This window comes from Ochlerotatus camptorhynchus, unplaced genomic scaffold, assembly GCF_037179485.1.
Source record: "Ochlerotatus camptorhynchus isolate MF236.1 unplaced genomic scaffold, CSIRO-AGI_Acam_v1.1 ptg000140l, whole genome shotgun sequence".
Lineage (NCBI taxonomy): Eukaryota > Metazoa > Arthropoda > Insecta > Diptera > Culicidae > Ochlerotatus > Ochlerotatus camptorhynchus.
This window is the reverse complement of record NW_027040630.1, coordinates 332,985-354,262: the sequence shown is the minus strand read 5'-3', so window position 1 is coordinate 354,262 and position 21,278 is coordinate 332,985. Positions and strand designations below refer to the sequence as shown.

The 21,278-nt window shown below is 43.2% G+C and overlaps 1 protein-coding gene across 1 annotated transcript in view; it reads right to left on the bottom strand.

The window, feature by feature from the left end:
- LOC135700654 (uncharacterized) overlaps nucleotides 1-19,709 on the bottom strand; it is a 140,645-nt gene extending 120,936 nt beyond the window's left edge. The window contains exon 1 of the mRNA XM_065221237.1: nucleotides 19,619-19,709. Within this exon, the coding sequence (XP_065077309.1) occupies nucleotides 19,619-19,709 (91 nt within the window). The remainder of the gene's footprint in view (nucleotides 1-19,618) is intronic.
- Between the last annotated feature and the right edge of the window lie 1,569 nt (nucleotides 19,710-21,278).

Below are 21,278 nucleotides of genomic sequence, written 5' to 3'. Positions count from 1 at the left end.
GTTTCTATTAGGAACGCACATAGTACAATAGCACAATGATTTTTACCTGAATATCACATAGCTTTAGAAATTCTATATGAGAAATCATATAGATTTCATTGGACACATAACGTTCATGTGATTTAGTGGTGCAATTTTCAACTATGGGATCACATGAAAGTTATGTGAAATTCACACATGGATATTTTCCACTGGTTATGTGATTTATTTTATGAGTGTACTCATTTTACTCATTCATTTATTTATTTATTGTTCCAATGATTCATTAAAATGAATTGAAAGTTTGTAGAATTAAAACAAAAAAAAAGAAAACATGCTAATTCAGGACAGTCTTCTAATAAAAACAGTTACCGGCACATGAAAGTCAAACAATGCATAGACGTCATTTATCGCATTAGCGACGGCTCGGATAGGTTCATTCAACCCTTATTGCCGATTACGAGCTGCGAGATGTACAAAATTACGCTGTCTAATCACTCTCCGAAAAGCTGCCGACGTAATTCGGGGGAATCAATCTAGCTGGTGATTATCTTAGCAGAAAACACAGCTTAAGCATTCCGTCTTCTTTGTTCCAAGGTGTCAATTTCAAGGAGACGACAGCGATCCACGTTAGACGGCAAGCTGGCCGTGTCACGCCAATACAGATGACGAAGCGCGTAGCGAACAAAGTTTCTCTGTACACTCTCAAATCTTGCTATCCAGCATGGTTGATACGGGTACCAGACGACAGCACTTTACTCTAAGATTGAACGTACTAACGAACAATACAGCGCCCGCAGGCAAAGCGGATCGCGAAAGTCTTCAGATATTTTGAACATAAAGCCAAGCTGATAAATAATATCCAAAATCGAAAACAGCAGACACAAAACATAAACAATTAAAGCTAAAATCCTATCGGAAGGCTTTAGTCAGGATGTCATTGTAGTACGGTTTGAAGTTCAATTCACAGTCGAGTGCTACTCCCAAATCTTTGACCTGGCTAATCCTTTCTAATGGATGTCCGAAAATGGAATAATCAAATATTATAGGGTTTTGTTTGTGGTGAAAGGATATCACATTGCATCAACAAGCGTCAAGAAATTACGGGAGCACCAACTCTGCATACGATCCACAATCAGCTGCAACTCCTCACAATCAGCGATGCAATTGATAACCACATAAATTTTAACATCGTCAGCGTAGAATAGCCGGCATACAGGTGGCAGTAGACACGAAAGCTCGTTGACGAAAAGCGAAAACAGAAGGGGTCCAAGATTACGTGAACATTTCAGAACGAGAAGCTCCAATCTTAACGCAAATCGAACGGTTAGTAAGGTAAGATATGAACCACGAGATGAAGAATCCAGACACTCCGAGTTTCTCAAGCTTGCTCAAAATAACCGCGTCGATTTGTCCGCCAGAGTCCATTGTCCGAAAGCAGAGCGACACGAATTCGGTCAAATTGGTTGTATGCCGTCTGGCGGTATGTTCACTGATGTGAAACGGACGGAGCTCAAATGCATCTGTTGGAGAATCGCTTATAGCAATCGTGACTTGACTTGGTGAGGCCGAAGATTCATTGAAAAAAAAAATCGATTTCGATGATATTCTTTAAGCTTGAATTAAGCTATGAAAATTGAGTAATCGGAATTGTTACGTTTAACAACTAAGTAACTGCATTTAACAACAATTGTGTACACGGAAATTTAAAGATTACCACTTCGGAGGCCACAGGCAATGCTGTTTCTGAGCAAACAATTTGTTTTCATAATTCTTCGAACAACGCTTATCAGCACATTCAATTTAAGCCGACACGAAACATCCCAAAGTTGCAAATGGAACTTTTCAATTTTCAGCCTTTCAATCCCCTCCAAATTACCATATTAAGTAGCTTTCAAAATCCCCGACAAATTCTAACTCATCTCGCTTACATCTCACAACATTAAGGCCACATCCAGTTTTCTTTTATGTGCTCAAATCCCATATCTTTTCCACCACAGTGACAACGACGACGACGACGGCAGGCAGGCGGCAACCAGGGGAGTCCCGATTTCGATTGCTAAAAACATCATAAACTTTCATCACCTTAACAGGACTTCTTTCCCATTTTTGCCAAATCCTTCCTGCATTCGCAACCGATGTGCCATGCGATGTGATCCCGAGCAGGAGCAAATAACTTATGAGTATCTAATTCTGTTCCTCATACCAACATTTGATGTTGATCAGCTTGACATAAGAGGTGAAATACAAAATAATAATACTCAAAAAGTTGCATTCAAAATACTTTCTAATCAACAACAATTGAATGTTTGCAACATTTACTTATTTTGGAACTGGAATGATGTTATGGGAACATTCCAATTTAAGCTATCGAGATATTCGTTCCTGCTCGGGTTGCGATGATGGTTGGCTTCTGGGAAGTTCGAGCTCGGCCAAATCCCTCAACTTCCAAAGTATTAGCTATCGCTTTTGCATATGCCGATCAAAGTCGGAGGAAAAGTTCTCGTTGAGAAAAGAACCGATGGGAGGAAACTTTTTCCATCCCACCCAGCAACGACAACAACAACAACAATTCGGGGAAGGGGAACCACGAGAAAACAACGTCGTAAAGATACGGGATGAATGGCAGATCTTTCTTTCTGCGAATTTATACCCCGGGCGCCAACGAATCGGGGACGTCGTTCCTCACCTGCTCCTAGCTGTCGTTTTGTTGTTGTTGTTGTTGTTGTTCATCCTTCTGAAGACATTTCGTGATAATTTTTGCAAGAGTGGAGCTACACGGCCAATGAGATCGATCCAAAATTTGAGTTCAGTTTACTCCTAAATCGTAAAAAGTGCAGTAGTAAATTTTTCTGAATTCATTTTCCGACAGATTTTTGAAGTTCTCCATAGGTAAACATGGGACAAATTTTCTCATCGCTGATTTTCTGCACATTTTATTATTTTTGAGTAAACTGAACTCAAATTTGGGTTGATCTCATTGGCCGTGTAGGTATTTGCTAGCTTTCTTTCTTTCTAACAAGGATCCGTTTGACTCCCAAGGCTGTTTCGAATCTTTCCTTCTATAATGACGTAGATGGTGTCTGTTTTTTATTTCTCACGTTCGTTTGTTCTAGCTCATTTAATCGTGGTTTTTGTTTGTTAATTCTATGACAATTGAAGAACTTTGTGGATGCCATGAGTATCATCTTCATGTAAGGATCAAGAGATTTGAATCATTACGATTCTGCGGATCGTGCAATAGTACAATGATAATGTAAATCATCTAGTCTGCCTTAGATTAATCAGCAGCCTATATTATTCTACCAAATTAGAGCCAGTAAAATATTCAAAAAATTGATACCCAGAATATCAAACTCATAACGAACAATTTCAGATCAAGATCCGTAACGCGATCCTCTCTTCAATTAACTTCCGAAATTTCTCAAACAAGCTTTCCCGCAAGGTGTCACATTTTTTTCATTTTCGAAAAATAGAACCAGACACCATCCAGATCGCGGAAAATACTCGCCGTCTCCATCGTCATCATCATCATCATCCGTCACCAAGCGTTTCAAATTGGCGCGTGCTGTTTGCGGAAATTCAATTAGTTCCTTTCCACTTCAGCCACAGGGTTCCACCTGCAGGAGGAAAGCCTGTTTGCTGTTCCGCCAATTGAGACAAACTCGCTTGAGACTCGTCACATCCTCCTCCACCTGAGTAATCAAATAACGATGAACCTTCCCGCGCAGAGCCACGTGAAATTTTCGGTTGCTACCTTTTTTTCACCGAAGAAACATGAAACCCGCTGCATTCCGGTGAGTGAGTGGTGTGCCAATTTGGGCTTTCCCCAAAATCGTGCCGTAATTGAGGCTCGAAGCCTTCGCTGCCGGGTAAACATGAGAGAGCAGCAGCGTCCTGAAATGCAAACATATTGAGTAGCAGCATCTCGTCGTTGTCGTCGCTTGATGATGCAAAGTGATGTAAGACGTTTACTTCAAATGTACACAAAGCAGATTCAGTCGTAGCCCACCGGCCTACCGTGGGTTTCATAAGCATCGTCGAGGTCAGTTACTACCCAGGCTTCTCAAGCCTTCCGAAGGACCGAACCAATATTTGCCCAAATCGTCCCAGGGAAATGTAAATAATCACAACGATTGCCGTCTTCGTTCGCATCGAACACGTGACTTTCGTGGTTGTTGGTATGTCAGCGCACATGTACTGATTTTGAATATTGATGAGCAGCGAAAGTTTATCGGATCGGAATGGCGAAATTTGACATCCTACCTTAGAACAAGCAAATATTGATCTATTTGCTGCCGGATGGAAATTCATTTCGAAAGTCACATCAAAGTGAGGAGCGAGAATTTGTTGCTGAGAAAACGTCGTTCTACAAGCTTACTGGTATAGTCGAAAGCGTAGATAGAACACGAAACGAAAAAGACAAAAAACCATAACATCGCCTGTAAGGTCAACTTCTAACATTCGCTGCGATGTTCATGAACAGAGGATGATAGGAAACGGAACTAACATTCATTGTAATAGATTTTTGGTTTGCGTGTACTATTGTAGTGGTTATGGAATGAGAGTCCTGTGTCCAACACAACTCCAAGATCCTTCACAACTGTCACACGCTGAACTTGCTGGCAATTTATGGAATAATGATATTCTATAGTGCTCTTCTTTCGGCTGAAACTCATTACAGAGCACTTCGGTACGCTGATATTGAGCAAGTTGCGAGCACACCATTCATAAAATGTGTCAATCAATTTCTGCATCTTAATGCAGTCATCAACTGTACGAACCTCAAGGTATATTTTAAGGTCATCAGCGTACACGATTTTGCATCCTGGAGGAAGTAATAAGCACACATCGTTGAAATAAAGCGAAAAGAGTAACGGCCCGACGTTGCTGCCCTGAGGGACACCTGATGTACAGTGGAAGACTCGCGACTCAGCGTTTCCCAATTTCACAGAAAGTGAGCGATTTGCTAGGAACGATTCTAACCTGCACACAAAAGCATCGGAAGCACCTAAGTGCCTTAGTTTAGCCAACAATATAGCATGATCAACACGGTCAAATGCTGCTTTGATGTCCGTGTATTTACACCGTATCGACTTGTGCTCCTTTCTCCATGTGTTGCAGACAAAAGGAGCAGAACTCCACTAGATTTGTGTTAATCGACCGTCCAGGTAAGAAGCCTTGCTGATCAGTTGAGATATACTGCGCAACACTACGCTGCAATAAGCCTCCAATTAAAATCTCAAAGAGCTTTGAGCCAGCACAAAGCGAGGTGATGCCACGATAGTTCGTAACATCTGCTCTGTTTCCTTTTGACGTAGGACTACGTCTTTGATTTCGGTATGGGGGTACACTTTGTGAAAACTGAAAATGGAACATGTAACAAATTATGAAAGATTTTGAACGTTAATAACTCAGCTGCCCCTGAACCAATTTCAATAATTTTATCACCAATCGATCAGGGCTACGCTTACGCATCGATATCAATGCTTTTGACTGTTTATGTTCAACAAGAAACTATTGAAAAAGTAGTAAATGTCAAGCATTGTCCAAAAGCGTCGAAATAATTAACAAATGCTGCTTCCCCAGCACAGTCGTCAGAGAGTAGTAAGTAGACAAAACATGTGGATATAGCATTACGACGAGGTTCTGTAGTTCAGTGGTTACCGTTTCTGCTTACTGAGCAGAAGGTAGGGAGTTCAATCTCCTACCCCACCCCCTTGCAAATTTTCACTTTGCCTTATTATATCCCCACTAGATTTAAATAAAGAACAAATTCTGCTTTAACCGATCGCATCACTTACCACAGCGAATCCTAATCTAAAAATAACCTACCTCACTTACACTACTATCCTTCCCGAGATAGCCGTGGAGATGTAGAGGTATTCTCGGTCTCTAGTAACAACCGGACGTCGAACTAATCATCCTTCCCTCCCCAAAAGACCGGGAGGACGTGGCCGGCGCTGTGAATTGATCTATAGAATGAATTAATGTGCTTGTACATTGAAGATGGAAAGCTTATCCCATGCACCCATCTATGTAGTTCTCTGTGCAAGTGGATTAGTTGTGATCATTCACGGAGGAGCAACTACGAAGTGCACGGTCAAATAACGTTAACTCGACGGCAAACACATTCATTGATACGTTTATTGTTGTAGATGATAGAAGAGCATAGCAGAAATAGTGGGAAATAGGAAACTATGGTCATCACAAAAGAGGAAATCGAAAAAGCGAATTGGCTTTCACCCTTCTGCTTCTAAGCCCCTTACAGTCATCGTCATAGCATCGCATCGCTTTTGGTTCTAGGGCACTTGCTGGTTGCAATTTTTAGATCAGGATTCACTGTGATGCGATCAGTTGTAAGCAGCAGAAATTTCCTTCCCAACTCTCTTGTGGAATCTTTTAGTGGCTCTGAAAAGGGCCGGTTTTGATAGATTTCAACGGAAAAATTAAAAGCCAGCTGAATGTCCTTTGGCATAATTGTGACAAGCTTGGCGTGCATGGTGAACAGACCGACCAGATAGGTCGGTTTATTTCATTTTTTTTTTTTAAATGATCTTTATTTCTTGTGATTGTGTGGTTTACATGTATGAATTTTTAAGTGACACAGATGCGTCTTTTCAACTTTAGTACATTTGAGATTTTAATTATTATTTACAGTTCCTAGTCCTATCAGGCCTGTTTTAAAGTATGACCACCTTGGTGGGATTGGTTTGATTTGAATTGGAAAAAAGGAGACTACTTATAACTACTATTTACAACTACAACTAACCTACAACTACTATGTACACCTAACCTACTATATACAAATTGCTTATCAAAGCATGTTCTGATAAATTACATTTTTGTGTAAATTTAGTCTTAATTTCGTTAATTTTGGAATCTATTTTGGCAATGCCTGCCTCTTCATGTAAATTTGTTATTCTAGTGTCGAAAGGACGATCAAGTACCATCTGAGCGACCTGAATTTTGTTCCTGTGAGTCTGTGCACATGATTCCCACACCGGAGCTGCGTAGAGGATCGCAGGTGCTACGATTTGTTTGTAGACGGCCAGTTTGTTCACCCTTGAGAGGCGGGATCTGCGGCAAATCAGCGGATACAGACTCCTAACCAAGGCGGAACACTTGACTACGGTTTTCTCCACATGCGAGCGGAATAGGAGCTCTTCGTCAAACAACATCCCGAGATAGGTTACTTCGGCGGACCACTCAACCCTTGTGCCATCCATGATTACAGTACAAGAGGGAGCCGGTTTTAGTTTGGGTGATTGCCGATGGAGGAACATGATTGTTTGTGTTTTGGAAGCATTGATTTTGATTTTCCACGTGGTGGCATAATCAGCAAAGGCGTTAAGGCATCGTTGAAGTTTGTTCGTTATTTCGCGAGGCATCCTTCCTTTGACGGCTATTGCGGTATCATCTGCGAACAGGAAAAACACGCAACCGTCTCCAAGGGGAGGAATGTCGGATGTGTAAATGCTGTAAAGCAAGGGGCCCAGCAGACTGCCTTGCGGGACTCCTGCTGGGATGGAAAACGTGTCTGAAAGACAACCATTCAACGATACCTTAAACGACCTTTGCTGGAGGTAGCTACGGGTGATTTTAACCAGATGTAATGGAAAGTTGAAGTTACAAAGCTTGTATACAAGCCCATTGTGCCAGACATTATCAAACGCTTTCTCAACGTCTAACAATGCCATGGCTGTGGACTTGGATACAGCTTTGTTACTTCGGATGTTATTCATCACCCGCACTAGCTGGTGATTGGTGGAGTGCCCCTTTCTGAAACCAAACTGTTCCGGAAGGAGAATGTTATTTTCCTCGACAAACTTGAGCAAACAATTGAGAATGAGTTTCTCGAACAATTTGCTCAGCGCTGAAAGGAGGCTGATTGGTCTGTAGCTTGAAGCTAGCGTTGGGTCCTTCCCGGGTTTGCGGATAGGTATGATTTTCGCTGTCTTCCAGATACTTGGAAAGTAGTGCAGTTCCAAGCATCTGTTGAAGACAGCAGCCAGCAGAGAGTGAACCTTCATGCTGAGATTTTTCAACACTAGGTTGAATATTCCGTCAAACCCGGGGGCCTTCATGTTTTTGGTGCATTTCAGCGCTGAGCAAATCTGTTCCACTGTGATTCTATCCTCCGGAGGGATGGCACAAGGGGAGGAATCAAGGTTGAGTACGCATTGCTCAACCTGAACTTTGAGCGGACTTTGGATGTTGGAGCCAAGCAAGTGCGATTTGGCAATATGCTCACCAATCGCATTTACTTTCTCCTGAGGGGTGATTATGAGCCGATCGTCATCATTTTCATCTTTTAGTGGCGGAATGGGTTTAGGGTGCGTCTTTAAGACCTTGGCAACTTTCCAGAATGGTCTGGAGCGGTCGTCTAGATTCTGGACAAGCCGCCCGAAACTTTTGTTCCGGAGTGAAACCATTCTGGAAGCAATCTCCTTGTTCAGATTGGCCATTTCACGTTTCCTCGCTAGATCTCCAGTCCTTTGAAACTGGCGTCTACGAACATTTCTAAGGCGAATTAAGAGTTGGGTGTGGGAATCAATGGCAATAAACTTACCCCTCACAGGAACTCGTCGGACGCACGCCTCGTCAGCCACGGTTATGGCTTGGTGGAGTACTTCCAACGCTCGGTCGATGTCCTCCACGGAGTCAAGCGGCGGGTTGTCGATGATGTGCCTGTCTACCACGCGTCCAAACTGGGCCCAGTTTACGCGATGGTAGTCCTTGCGCAGGCTTGGAGCAGCAGCTACGTTGTATCCCAGTTCAGCCACCACCGGTTGATGGTCGGAGCTGAGTTCGTTTAAGGCTACCGGCTTGGACAAGCCGGTATTTGAAAGAAACAGGTCTAGCGTCGATGGGTTGCCTGCCGGTGAGATGAATGTTGGCTCGTCCGAGAACCAAACGGAGTACAGCCCATGCTGCGAATGGTCGAACAGCAGACGACCGTTCTGGTTCTGCTGGTAGTTCCGCCATGCCTCATGACGAGCATTCAGATCTCCTCCAACAACGAAGCGGGAACCGGTACGGGTGATGGTGGACAGGTCCTTCTTAAATTTAGCCGCTAGTCCACTGCTGGCGGCACACTGTCGAGGGCAGTAGACGGCGATATACTGGACGTATCCAGTCGACGACTCCACCTCCACACCAAGGGCCTCGATGATAGAGGTGCGGATATGGGACAGAGTGTGGTATTTTATTCCTTTCTTGACGACGACCGCAACACCACCCCCCCTGGAGCTGGTGCGATCAAGCCGGATAATGTTGTGGTCAGGCAACCAGAAGCTGTCACCGGACTTTAGATGGGTCTCGGTTAGAAGGCCCACGTCGATGCTGTGCTTGCGGAGGAATTCGGCAAGCTCAATCTCTTTTGCTCTTACAGAGCAAGCATTCCAGGTGACGATAGTTAGCGGTTTAGACGCCATACTGGATGATGAACTTACCGAGCACCTGGATCTGTTCGGGCTTATTGCGGCACTTACGAAGAGCACCGGACATGTTGACGAAAATTTCCATCAGTTCATCCGCTGAGAACAGATCGGGGTTGTTGTTTTGCGCTGTTGGTTGTCTCCAGAATCCAGGGGGGATGGAGAGCTTTGGCCAGCAAAATCACCGGAAGCTTCTTGAGGGGGGGCGGGTTGCACCCGCGAATTCGCTTGCCTTTGCTGGGGAGCACGAAGAGGCGGAAAATCCTCCGTCCTGAATGCTGGGGTTTTGTCCTTCTTGCGTCCTGGTTGATTGTTGCTTGACGCCTGCTTTCGGATGCGTTTGAAGTCCTCGCGTTTGGAGCACTGTCTGTCGGAACCTTGATGTGCACCACCACAGTTAGCGCATTTTATCGCCACGGCTCCATCCGCAGGGCAGTTGGAAGTGGCGTGTTCTTGAGCGCAGTTGCTGCAGCGTGGCTTGATGTTGCAGTTGCGGGTACCGTGTCCAAAATTGAGGCACCTCATACACTGCGTTACGTCACGATGGCCGCCACGGTATGGCTCCCACCGTACGATGATGGAGCAGATTGATCGGATGGCTTGTAGCGCATTGAGCGTCACCGTCCCTTTCTGGAAGTGCACCAGGAAAAGACAATCCGGGTACGTCTTCACGTTTTCATCTCTCCTTGTCATTCGGAAGACAGCGATTGGGGCTAGCTTGTACCGGTTGATTTCGGCTTCGACCATCTTGGGGTCGAAGTTTGGTAGACCCCTGATGACTACCTTGAAGGGCTTCTCACCGGGGATGTCGTGCGTGAAGAATTCCGCCTTGGTATCCTTCAGATATTTCACGGCCACTTCGTACTCCGCTTTTGTTCGGAGCATCACCTTGGTGCCGATCCTGCCGAGCTTAAACTCAGCTGCAACGTACAGCGATGAAAGATCGCCAATCAGCGTGTTGAGTGGGACTTGCTTCACCACCAGTGGAGGAAGCTTCATTTTTGCTGCACTCGGGGTGGCAGCAGTTTCGTTGTCGACGGCGTCGCCGAAATCACCAATGACGCTGACGTTCGTCGCGGTGGCATCGTCCCGTCCACTCGCACCATCGGACTGGCCTTGATTTTTCTTCCTCTTCTTAGACCGCTTCACCGTGGCTGAGGTGGGATTCCCTACATCGGTGGGAAGAGTAGCGTACCTATTCGAAATAGGAACACTCAAGCTACCCTCACCGCTGTTCTTCTTCTCCGTTTTCTCTCGGAGCCTGCTCCGGGAGCGCTGTCTTCCCATCACACGAAGCGACCGACACTACTGACGACGCGATTAAACTGCGAATGTTTGGAACAAACTAGAAACTTTAGAACAACTCGACAAAGCGAGCAAAGACCGAACTGTACTGCTTGACGTTCAAGCAGAGAATGAGCCTGATGGATGGTCGGTTTATTTCACTCATCGAGGGTATACTTATACCTGCGTCGAGTAGCATATTATTAATACAAGGAGGGTACAATAAAGGCCATGAGCATCATGAACAGCTTCGTCAATGACATCTTCGAACGTATTGCTGCTGAGTCGTCCCGTCTGGCTCAATACAACAAACGCTCGACGATCATGTCCCGCGAAATCCAAACTGCTGTCCGTCTGCTGCTGCCGGGTGAGTTGGCCAAGCACGCTGTCTCTGAAGGAACCAAGGCCGTCACCAAGTACACTAGCTCCAAGTAAATTCGTACCGTCCAAACAATCAATCGGCCCTTTTCAGGGCCACAAATCGATTTCCAACGTGAACGGCGCCGGTGGTGTAGTGGTAAGCGTGATTACCTCTCACCCCAGCAGGCCTGGGTTCAATCCCAGTCGGCGCCACCGGGATGTTCTGAGGCATCACATCTCTGATCACGCCTTCCTTCGGATGGGAAGTAAAGCCGTTGGTCCCCGGTTCATGAGTTGATGGGTCGATAGGTAGGGTCCAGGTGTGGGAGCTGCCTTCCTGGCACGTCGGTAGCATTGGTGCTCAGCACGGAAAACAAGATCGACGGAAAAAACAAACCAGAGGAAAAAAAAATCGATTTCCAACGTGAAAGAGCCTTATGAAAATAATGTTGACAAAAAGAATAAGAGGTTGCATCCATTACACGACCGTACGGTTTTGACGTAGGACGTCTGTGATTTCTATATGGGGGTACACATTGTGAAAACCGAATATGGAACATGAATTATCTGTGACAGGCTTGGCGAACAGACCGACCAGATAGGCCTCGCTGAATTCCTGTAGGGCCATTAACGGCCGAGCTCTGGAAGCGCAGATCGGTCTTAAAGTCCTGGGCGATTTCACGGACCAGACGCTTGAAAGGCAACTTGCAGTCAGCAGCTCGGTCGATTTCTGGTAACGACGGATCTCACGCAGAGCGACAGTTCCTGGCCGGTAGCGATGAGACTTCTTCACTCCTCCATCTGTTTGAGAGGAGCCTTTCCTCTGGTGGACTTACGAGCGGTCTGCTTGGTGCGGCCATTATACAATGTGGATACGTTGAACGCAATCTGTTGAATAAAAATTTTAATTACCCAGCACAATCATGGGCATTCAAGACAAATCTGTACGATAGTAAGTAGAGGTGAGGTAAGGAAAATAATTAAAATATGGTTCAGATTAATACCTGGCTGAATAAAGATACACATTACCATTTATTATATAAGACCACGTAGTCCTACGTCACCATTGCGTACAACCCCATAGGGCTGTCCCTTGTAGTTTTTTGAACACGGGAAAGATGAATGAAAAAACACCAGAGAACTGCTGAGCGAAGAGGTTACAAATATCTTCAGGTGTGCTGGCTGAATGGTCACCTAGAACCATTTGCGCTGGAAGACCACTTTCTTTACGTTTATCGTTGACGAAAGACCAGAAACGTTTTGGATTTTGTTTCAGCTCATTTTGCTTACGCAAAACATATGTCGAATATAGATGACGGTTATAGTTTCTATACCGGTTGCTGGCTTTAGAAAAGTTGCGTTTGGTGATCACATCTCGCGCACGAGAGTATTTCTTCAAAGCAGCAGAACGCTTGCGTTTAAGCCGTTGAAGCCGTGCATTTGACCAAACTGGCCTAAGCTTTCGTCTGGGTCGAGGGACATATTGACGAAGAAATGATGTCAGTGTTTGGTTGAAAAGTGAAACAGCCACATTCACGTCAGCAACATCCAGAAATGACCAATCTGTGGTCCGTTACGCATCACTCAAGCCAGCATAATCAGCACGATAGAAGTCGAACTCCCTTTCCTCAGGTATGTCATTGTACCGAACCAGAGGCGGACAGCCAAGGTTGACCAAAACTGGAGGATGGAACGGGTCAGCATCAATAAGAGCTTCAGGTGTTTCAATTACATCACAGTGTTTAACTGCATCGGAATTAGCAAATATCAAGTCCAAGGTTCGGTTCAGGTAATTCACAGTAGGGTTTATCTGCTTCATGTCGAGTAACGCCATTCCATCCACGAGTGAAGCACTTGGAGCAGTAAACGTAGAGCCCACAGAGGCAATGTAATCCTGTCCAGTAGCTGACGGCGTCCAACAAAGGCCAGGCTGGTTGTAATCGCCAAACAGCAGGTGAAAGTCTTGATGTTGCAGTTTCTCAGACATGGCTAACGCGGATCCGATTTGTTTATCAATGTAGGCCGCAGATGTAGAATAATCAGGAGGGATGTATACGACACCTAAGCAGATTGTCCGAGAGCCTCCATTCGCATTAACCCAGAGCTGTTCTATGCCGCTGTCATCTTCGATAACAGATTTTGATGAACTGTACCGTTTTGAGATAGCAATCAACACACCACCACCTCTCTCTCTCTCTGCCCGTTCTAATAGGATCGCGGTCATTGCGGTACACATTGTATCCATTTCCGAACAGCTGCGATGAATGAAACTGATCGTTTAACCAAGTCTCGGTGAAAATCAGAACGTCCATTACCGGATCGCAAACCGAGGTAAAGAGGCTATCGACTTTAGTACGAAGACCTCTGACGTTCTGATAATATATGCTGTGGTAGTCGACGTCCGAGCAGTTCTGGAATACGGAGTTACTTGAGTGGCGTGCGGTATCACAGACTTCGGTAGCACATATACTATGTAATTTACCTGGCGAAGCAGGGTTCTCAACTGCTTTTGAAGATATGTCTACATCATCGGTAATCTCGGCAATAGGTGACTGATACAGGGCGTTCTGGAATGCAATCTCATTTAAGTATTGAGGAAGACAATATTATGTGCACTTAATCTGGTTGGTTTAAAAATGCGATTAATTTTTCATAGTTCAATGTAACAGCTATACATAAGTATGTATTATGCACATTGTAAGACCATTGTTTCAGTCTTCCTTCTGACCATAGGCCATTGCTTGAACTTCTTCGTACGCGGCCCATCACCTTTTGCACGAGCCCTGTTCCCACTAGTTTGGCTGCCAAATTCAGGTCAACTGCAGTTCCACCCTTTTTCTTCAGTATGTGCTTCACTATTGACCTGTATTCATCAATTGACCTTAGTTCCGGTGTATTGGCGGGATTCATCTCCTTGGGAACCACTGTGACGACATTTTCGCTGTACCACTGTTTGGTGGAATTTGAGCAGTGACAGCTTGCCAAGTCCGCCCAGAATAGACAATTCACCTCATGCTGCTCCACAAAAGGCAGTAGTCTCTTTTGTTGGATCGCTTCCTGGTTAATTTGCTGGTTAATGGTCCCAGAAGTAACGAAAGTTTCGCTTTTCAGTCCACAACTGCATATTGCTTGCCAGGCAAGGAACTTTTTGGGGAATTTCGACTTATTTTAGATTTTTCAATCTTCCGGGGCACTCTTGCGGTCAACCGAGGTATACAATTCCTGACAGGAATTTGATCGAAAACTGCCAGGAGCGGATAGACCAGGATTTTCGTTTCGAGTATGCAGGCTTGCTCCGGTGAAGCCTTGATGTATACAAATGAACTTATTCTGACAGCCAATGCCTACTGTGGTTCTATGCACCCTTAGCTTGATTCAGTGAAATTTTGAAAAAAGTAGAAGGGTCTGTGCCTAGGGGCACGAACGGATGCTTGACGTAGGACCGCTAGTGGACGAAACAAATGTGAAGAGCATTTATTTTTTTTAATTGATCAATCATCAATTATCTTAACTCTTTCCGCTTGCCAAATTTGTAGTATTTTTTCAATGAGAAAGTTGATGCAGAAAATCAATCAAAATCACTTGCACCCCTGCTACCAAGTTTGGATACAGATTACAACTCTGGAGAGCATTTTGTGTGGTCGTTGGGGGCCTGAGGTTCTGAATATGGACAAACAGGCACAGATAAATTCTATTCCAACTCTTTACTGTTATAAGCTAGTTGGCCCTGAAAAGGCCCGTTTTATTGTGTAGATGTTTTCTCGTAGATCAGACCGGAGATACGTTTGACACTACCATGGCGAGCCAGACGACGGATGGTGGTTATCTCGAAGAACTTTGCGATGACGCTTGGCGCCTCTTGTACCAAGACCTTTTCCTCCTTTGCCACGACCAGTCAATTGTTGATTGTTGGGTGTAGAAGAGTAGACTAGCCACCACCTTCGTACTGCTGCTATTGCTGACCACCACGGTCCGAAACGAAAATGAGTTTATGCTAGACAGCAGCGCTGTTTTATATCTTTTCAGGTTGAAGCAGAATGATGTGCAACAAAGTGGTATAAAAGACTCCTCCCATCATGAGTAGTTTACTATCAAGTAGCGACACTGGCTCCTTTCCTTTCCTTTCCGGTGGTGTAGTGCTAAGCGTGATTACCTCTCACCCCAGCAGGCCTGGGTTCAATATCAGTCGGCGCAGGTCCCTCTGCAGGTCTGCCACGGATCCATCCCTGGCGTTGGCTTGTTTCGTGCAATAGACCGCAATGATAGTGACGGGGTCGACTCCCAATGCTTCAATCATTTTCAGCTGAAAACAGAGTAGCAGCCGGCAGCATGTGTTGTTCCTGGTAGCGACGGCCACTCCACCACCCCCAGAGCTTGTCCGATCCAACCTCACGAGCCGGAAACCAGGAAGAAAAACGTTTATCTCCGGTTTCAGGTGAGTTTCGGTAATGATGGCGATGACAATGCTATGTTCGTTGAGGAAGTCAACGACCTCGATTATGTTGCTCTTGAGCGGGTAAACGTTCCAGTTTGCGATTTTGATGAGCTCACGGTCCATAATTGAGCATGAAGGTAGCCACAGCTTGGAGCTGGTCGAATTTGTTCTTGATGGTGTTGACAATGTCGGGCATCTTGAGGAAGAAGATCATTAGATCCGCTGCGTTGAACCACGAACCATCGTTGATTTCGGGCTGCGGTAGGGATGGTCCATCCTGACGCCAGTTTAACCCGGGGGCTGTGGGGAGATTCTGCGGCTGTGGAGCAGCAGTCGTCTCTTGACCTGAGCGGTGCACAGTGGTTCCCCTTAGAACGAAAGTTGGCCAAAACCTCAAAATTGTTGCTAATAGGCAAAACACAGTTGAAATAGATGTTTTTTAGCTGTACGAAGAAAACTTGACAATCAAGACGTCACAAAAAGGAGTATAGTAGAACCAAAACCAATGCCCAATGGTCTCAGCCGTATTTACCTAGGAAGACAAAAATGTTTGCGCCCAAACTGTCAGTTTTAGGTATATGGTTTCTTAGGGAAAGTTGCTTCATATTTTTTGTTCAATCTTTTTATGTTCGTAAAATTAGGGTGGTCCATAAAATTGGTGAATTAAAAATACAAACTATTTATTATTTGAGATAGACCAAAGCAGTGTTGTAAACAGTTGTAGAACATTAAATTCAAAGCAACTTTGTAGAAGACACAACGTTTTTATCTCTTATGGTTCATGAGTTATGATTTTTTAAACAAGCAGTTTAGGGTGGCCACTAAAATTGGTTTTCTTTGAATATCTTTTCAGTCGTTAATTTCTTGCAAAAACATTGTTCTGATTACACTTTGAACTTTTGATGACGCATATTTTTGGTCAAGCAACTAGATTACTATCTTTTTTGATAAGAAAGTTAAAGGCTATTTTCTTCGAAAAAATGACTCTTTTCAATTGTCAATATCTCAGAATGGAGCAAACCGATTTTCAAACATTTAACTTCATTGGAAACATCGTTTTTTTTTTCATTTTTGGTAAAAAAAAACTGCAAGAGCTTTTTGTGTTTAAAGCATTTAATTAAATTAAAAAAAAGTAATATTTTTCAACAAAACTAGTCATAACTTTTCAAATAAAAGAGATAACAACTTAGCAAAATATGCGTCATAAAAAGTTCTTAAAGTATATGGTGTAAAAATTTCACGAGAAATTAACGTATAAAAAGATATTTAAAGAATGCCGATTGTCTAGGGGCCACCCTAACCTGCTTGTTTAATAAAATCATAACTCATGATCCATAAGAGATAGATATATGGTGCGTGTGTGTATGTGTGTGCGTATTGGTGTGCTTTGAAAAAGGCATTGTAAAGCTTGCTACGGTATACACCGCAGATTATATAACTAAGAAGCAGATATTTTCAAAGAACACTTTACTTCTTATTCCTGATTTCAACATGTTTCGCAAAAAATCGCAAAACACATTAAAGCCTATCTGAAAGTTAACTTTTCTAGCTATCTTTTGGTTACTAAATTATAGTGGGCGGATGTGTCCGTCATATGTTTTGCTTAGTCTAAATGCGAAAAAAGTATATTTTTGCTAATTTTTATATCAGAAACTGTCACTAAAAACACTAAGACACTTTTTTTTGCCATCCATTTGACGTTAAATAAGTCGAGGAACATTTCTTCTGAAGCAACCAAGTTTATAAACACATTAGTTTTTGCTATATTTGAGCAAAACAGTAACAAGAAGCAATACGATTTCTTTCAAAAATGTTTAATATCTCTACACTGTAACAGCCATAAAAAAATATTTAATCAACATAACTGCAAAAATCATTCAATTTAAGATACTCTTAACATGTAAAAATAATAAAAAAATATTGAAATAAAAAAATATCAACTTTAATTTTTGAGGTTTTGGCCAGCCAGGAACCACTGTGGCGGTGGTGACCGCCGCAGCAGTAGCAGCGACACGAGCAGCAGCACTGGAATCGGTCGTCGTGGTACCAGTGGGAAGTTCTGATCATTAATTTCCAGCACTTTCTTGCGGCTGGGCTGGTTTCTCGTCGATGCTTTCTTCCGGATCTCGATGTACTCGGTGCGCTTCGGGCAGGCCTTGCTTGTAGCTTTGTGAGCTGCACCGCAGTTGGCTCAAATGGGATCGGCTTCATCGAGTCTGTCGCAGGCGTCGGTTTTGTGTTGGGGCATATTACGGATGTCACTTCACGGTGAAAACTTGTCACTTGTCGTCACAGGGAACTGATTCCCATTTGATTTGTACGGCAATCACCGCTCTTATTCTGAGTATCACTTCTTTATCACCGGGTAGTGACACCCGTAATAAGGGCCGATGTTTGCCACACTTGATGCAGCGGATGACCATATGGCAATTCTTCGTTCCATGCCCAAACAGCAGGCAGTTCAAGAATTGGGTGAACCCACGACTGACCGGCTTGTACCGCTCCCACTTCACCACTATATTGAACAGGACGTGGATGCCCTGGAGGTCCATCCAAGTTGTTGTTCTCAAGGTGAACCAGGTATAGCTGGTCGCGGTACTTGACGGCCTCCACTTGACATTACCACTTTTTCAATAGCTTCTCGTTAAAAAAAATCTATAGATGCGTAAAAATATTTTTGATCCATTGGTGATAAAATTATTGAAATTGGTCAAGGGGCAGCTGAGCTACTAATGTTCAAAATCTTTCATTATTATGTTTCATGTTCCATTTTCGGTTTTCACAAAGTGTACCTTAGAGTGATGCAAATTTTGAAATTTTCGCTCCACAATACTTAAAAGATTCCAAATCGGATCCTGACTAACCTCTCAAAATTTGAACCCATTTAGTGAGAAACTGAGATGGCACAAACCATTTGAAGTTTGTTTGGGAATTACTATCGTAAAACTAAGATTTTTGTTCATGTCTATCTAATAATTCACCATATCGATCTGCTTCAAAAGTTTTCAATTGTACTTGTAGAATATTTTCCCAGCTACAACTTTGCTCAAGACCACATTTTGATTAAATGCAAGAATCGAAAGTTAGCAATGGTTCAATGCGCTGATGTCTTATGATCATGCTCAATCATCTCCTCAGCAGGCAACATTGGTGTTTCTGGGGCGTTGAATAGGACACAAAAATCATGGCTACTATGTCACACTGCAATATACAGTGTTGCCTACAGAGCAGCTGCTTAATCATGTCATAAGTTTACCAATCTCTTCAATAATTAATAACTTTTTCCTGTCTCGTTTTACATAGAAACGATCTTCAGCAAAGTTATAGCTGAGAAAATTTTCTATAAGAATGGCTATCGAACTGTTTCGCAGCTTAATATGGAAAAAGACTAGAAGGCAATGAACAAAAAGTTGAGATTTCCCATGGTAACTTACAAGTAAACTTCAAATGGCTTGTGCGAAGTCTGTTTCTAACCAAATGAGTTGTAACTTTGGTAGGCTAATCAGGACCCGGTTTGAAACCATTTAAGCACTGTGGAGCGAAAAAGTCAAATTTTGCATCAGTCTAGTGTACCCCCAGTAAAAATTATTACGCAAAAATACATTAATGGCAGCATTTAATATGTGTCCGAATTTTTTTTTTTGTTCAACCTTTAAACCGATAGTTTTAGTTTATCAAAAAGAGGGGGTGTTTTGGTTAAGAGAACCGTCTAACAGATGTTTAAACCACTAACCTGAATGATGGAATGGCATATTTGCGATACAAATGTTTGGCAATATAAAGTTTGTACAGGGCTTTTACGGGTTGAGTGTTCTTGAAATTTTCCAAGAATTTTTACTTGTTTTTTTCGGAAGTTTTTAAAATTATAGTATTTAATTTAAATCGGAGGCTGCGTTGGTTTATTTCAAATCAGAGGAGTCGGATCCAACTTTCCAATTTTCGATCCAAATCCACAGCCCTGGTTTGACAAAATAAAACGAACAATTGGACTCATTTGTTCCACTCCTAGCACGCTCAGTAGCCGAAAATTCATGCAAATTAAAGTCCGAACAAATCACACATAACACCTACCACTCATTATCTACCCCGTCCTAAATAAACATCGAAATAACCGACTCACCTGAGCTGCTGTTACTGTTCCGCGAGGACCGATCGTCGTGCAGGACCATACTGTTTTTCAGCATTCCATCCATCGCGGCTGGAATTTCCATTATCGCACCTGTCTGTGGCCGATGGATTTATCCACGAACGATACTTTATGCCCGTTGTTCGCCTGATGGTGAGCAAATTTTAGCACAATTTTTTCCCGATGATTATTGGGAAAGGAGAAACTTTTTTTTTTTTCAAACAGTCACACACCTGTTTCACTTTTATACAGATGACACGTTCGAGCTATGTGCGAGCTTTAATCCTTTCCATGCGCGCGTAATCTCAGTAGGCAAAACAAACTGGACGTATGTAGTCAAGCACAATCTAATAAGCCTACTTAGATGTAATAAGAGCAGTTAGCACTACACACTGAACTAGGAAGCTTTATGGCATTAATTACACACCTGTTAGAGCGGGACAACTTTATTTCGTAAAAGGAATGCGATTTCCTTTTTTTCACAAAAGAGTTCTTAGTCCTTCGAACAAAGCGCCTTTTTGTAATTTCGAAGTTTACCCAACTATGATGGGATTAGTGAGTAGTTGAAAATTATCCGCAGGGTAGTTGCTAAGATTGTGGAACTAGTTCATTGGAAGCAGATTTTTCAATTGTTCTGAAAAGAAAAAAAAATGGAAGGGAACGATGTTATCTTCATGTAATCTGCAAAACAAAAACTACAAGGGACATCCCTATGGGGTTGTACGCAATGGTGACGTAGGACTACGTGGTCTTTTATAATAAATCTCTTTTGTTAACTGCAGCAGGAGCTTTTGTTTTGTGTAGGAATATGAATTTGAGCGGGAGTCTCTCTGTTTATACTCTTTAGTATGACGCGCTTGACATAGATGGCCCACAGCAACTCACGAAGAGTTACTAATTCCGATCAATAACGGTGCGGTTTCTTCCTCCTTCTATGGATGCTCATATGGGCTGCAGCTCGCTACTTGCAGACAGCCTTTCGCTGTGTATTAGAGAACACCACAACTCACCACGCGGTGATTGAATAAACACTGTTTGGTGACTTGGTGAGACCGGTTGGAACTCAACTTTGAAATCTGTGTCAGGGAAATTGATAAAATTCATGATAAAATCTTAATTTTAACAGATTCGTAGAAAAAATTCCTATCGATTGGCGTATTATGAATTAAAATCCATCATCTCTGGATCAAAATCAGACCACTTTCATGCCGTGACCGACTTTGGTTTTTAAAATCGTACCCCCAATGTTGCCTTAAAGTACATGGTATGTTAGATTAAAACATATTCTCTCGATGATTTTTAGGAATTCACGGTACGCCCACGCAAACTAACAATACCGTCGGGTAGAAGAAATCTTACCCTACCTGATGGAGATCATGATTTGCGTAGGCAATCCTTGATCGAGCCATCGAATTAAGTAATTGTTTACAAAAGCTGTTACGCCCTAATTTCAGCTCTATCCTGATATGAGAACTGACATCCGATTGATGACCTTGACAAATGTCCAAAAAATACTCTTACAAATTTATCGTAGTCCTTTGGTTGTGATGGTTGAGGAATGCTAAGCTATTAACACTCCAAATACGGTGGGTAAAATACTTTAGGCTGACTACGAAGCCTCCGAAAAACGTGCAAAAGCAAGTTTGCAATGACA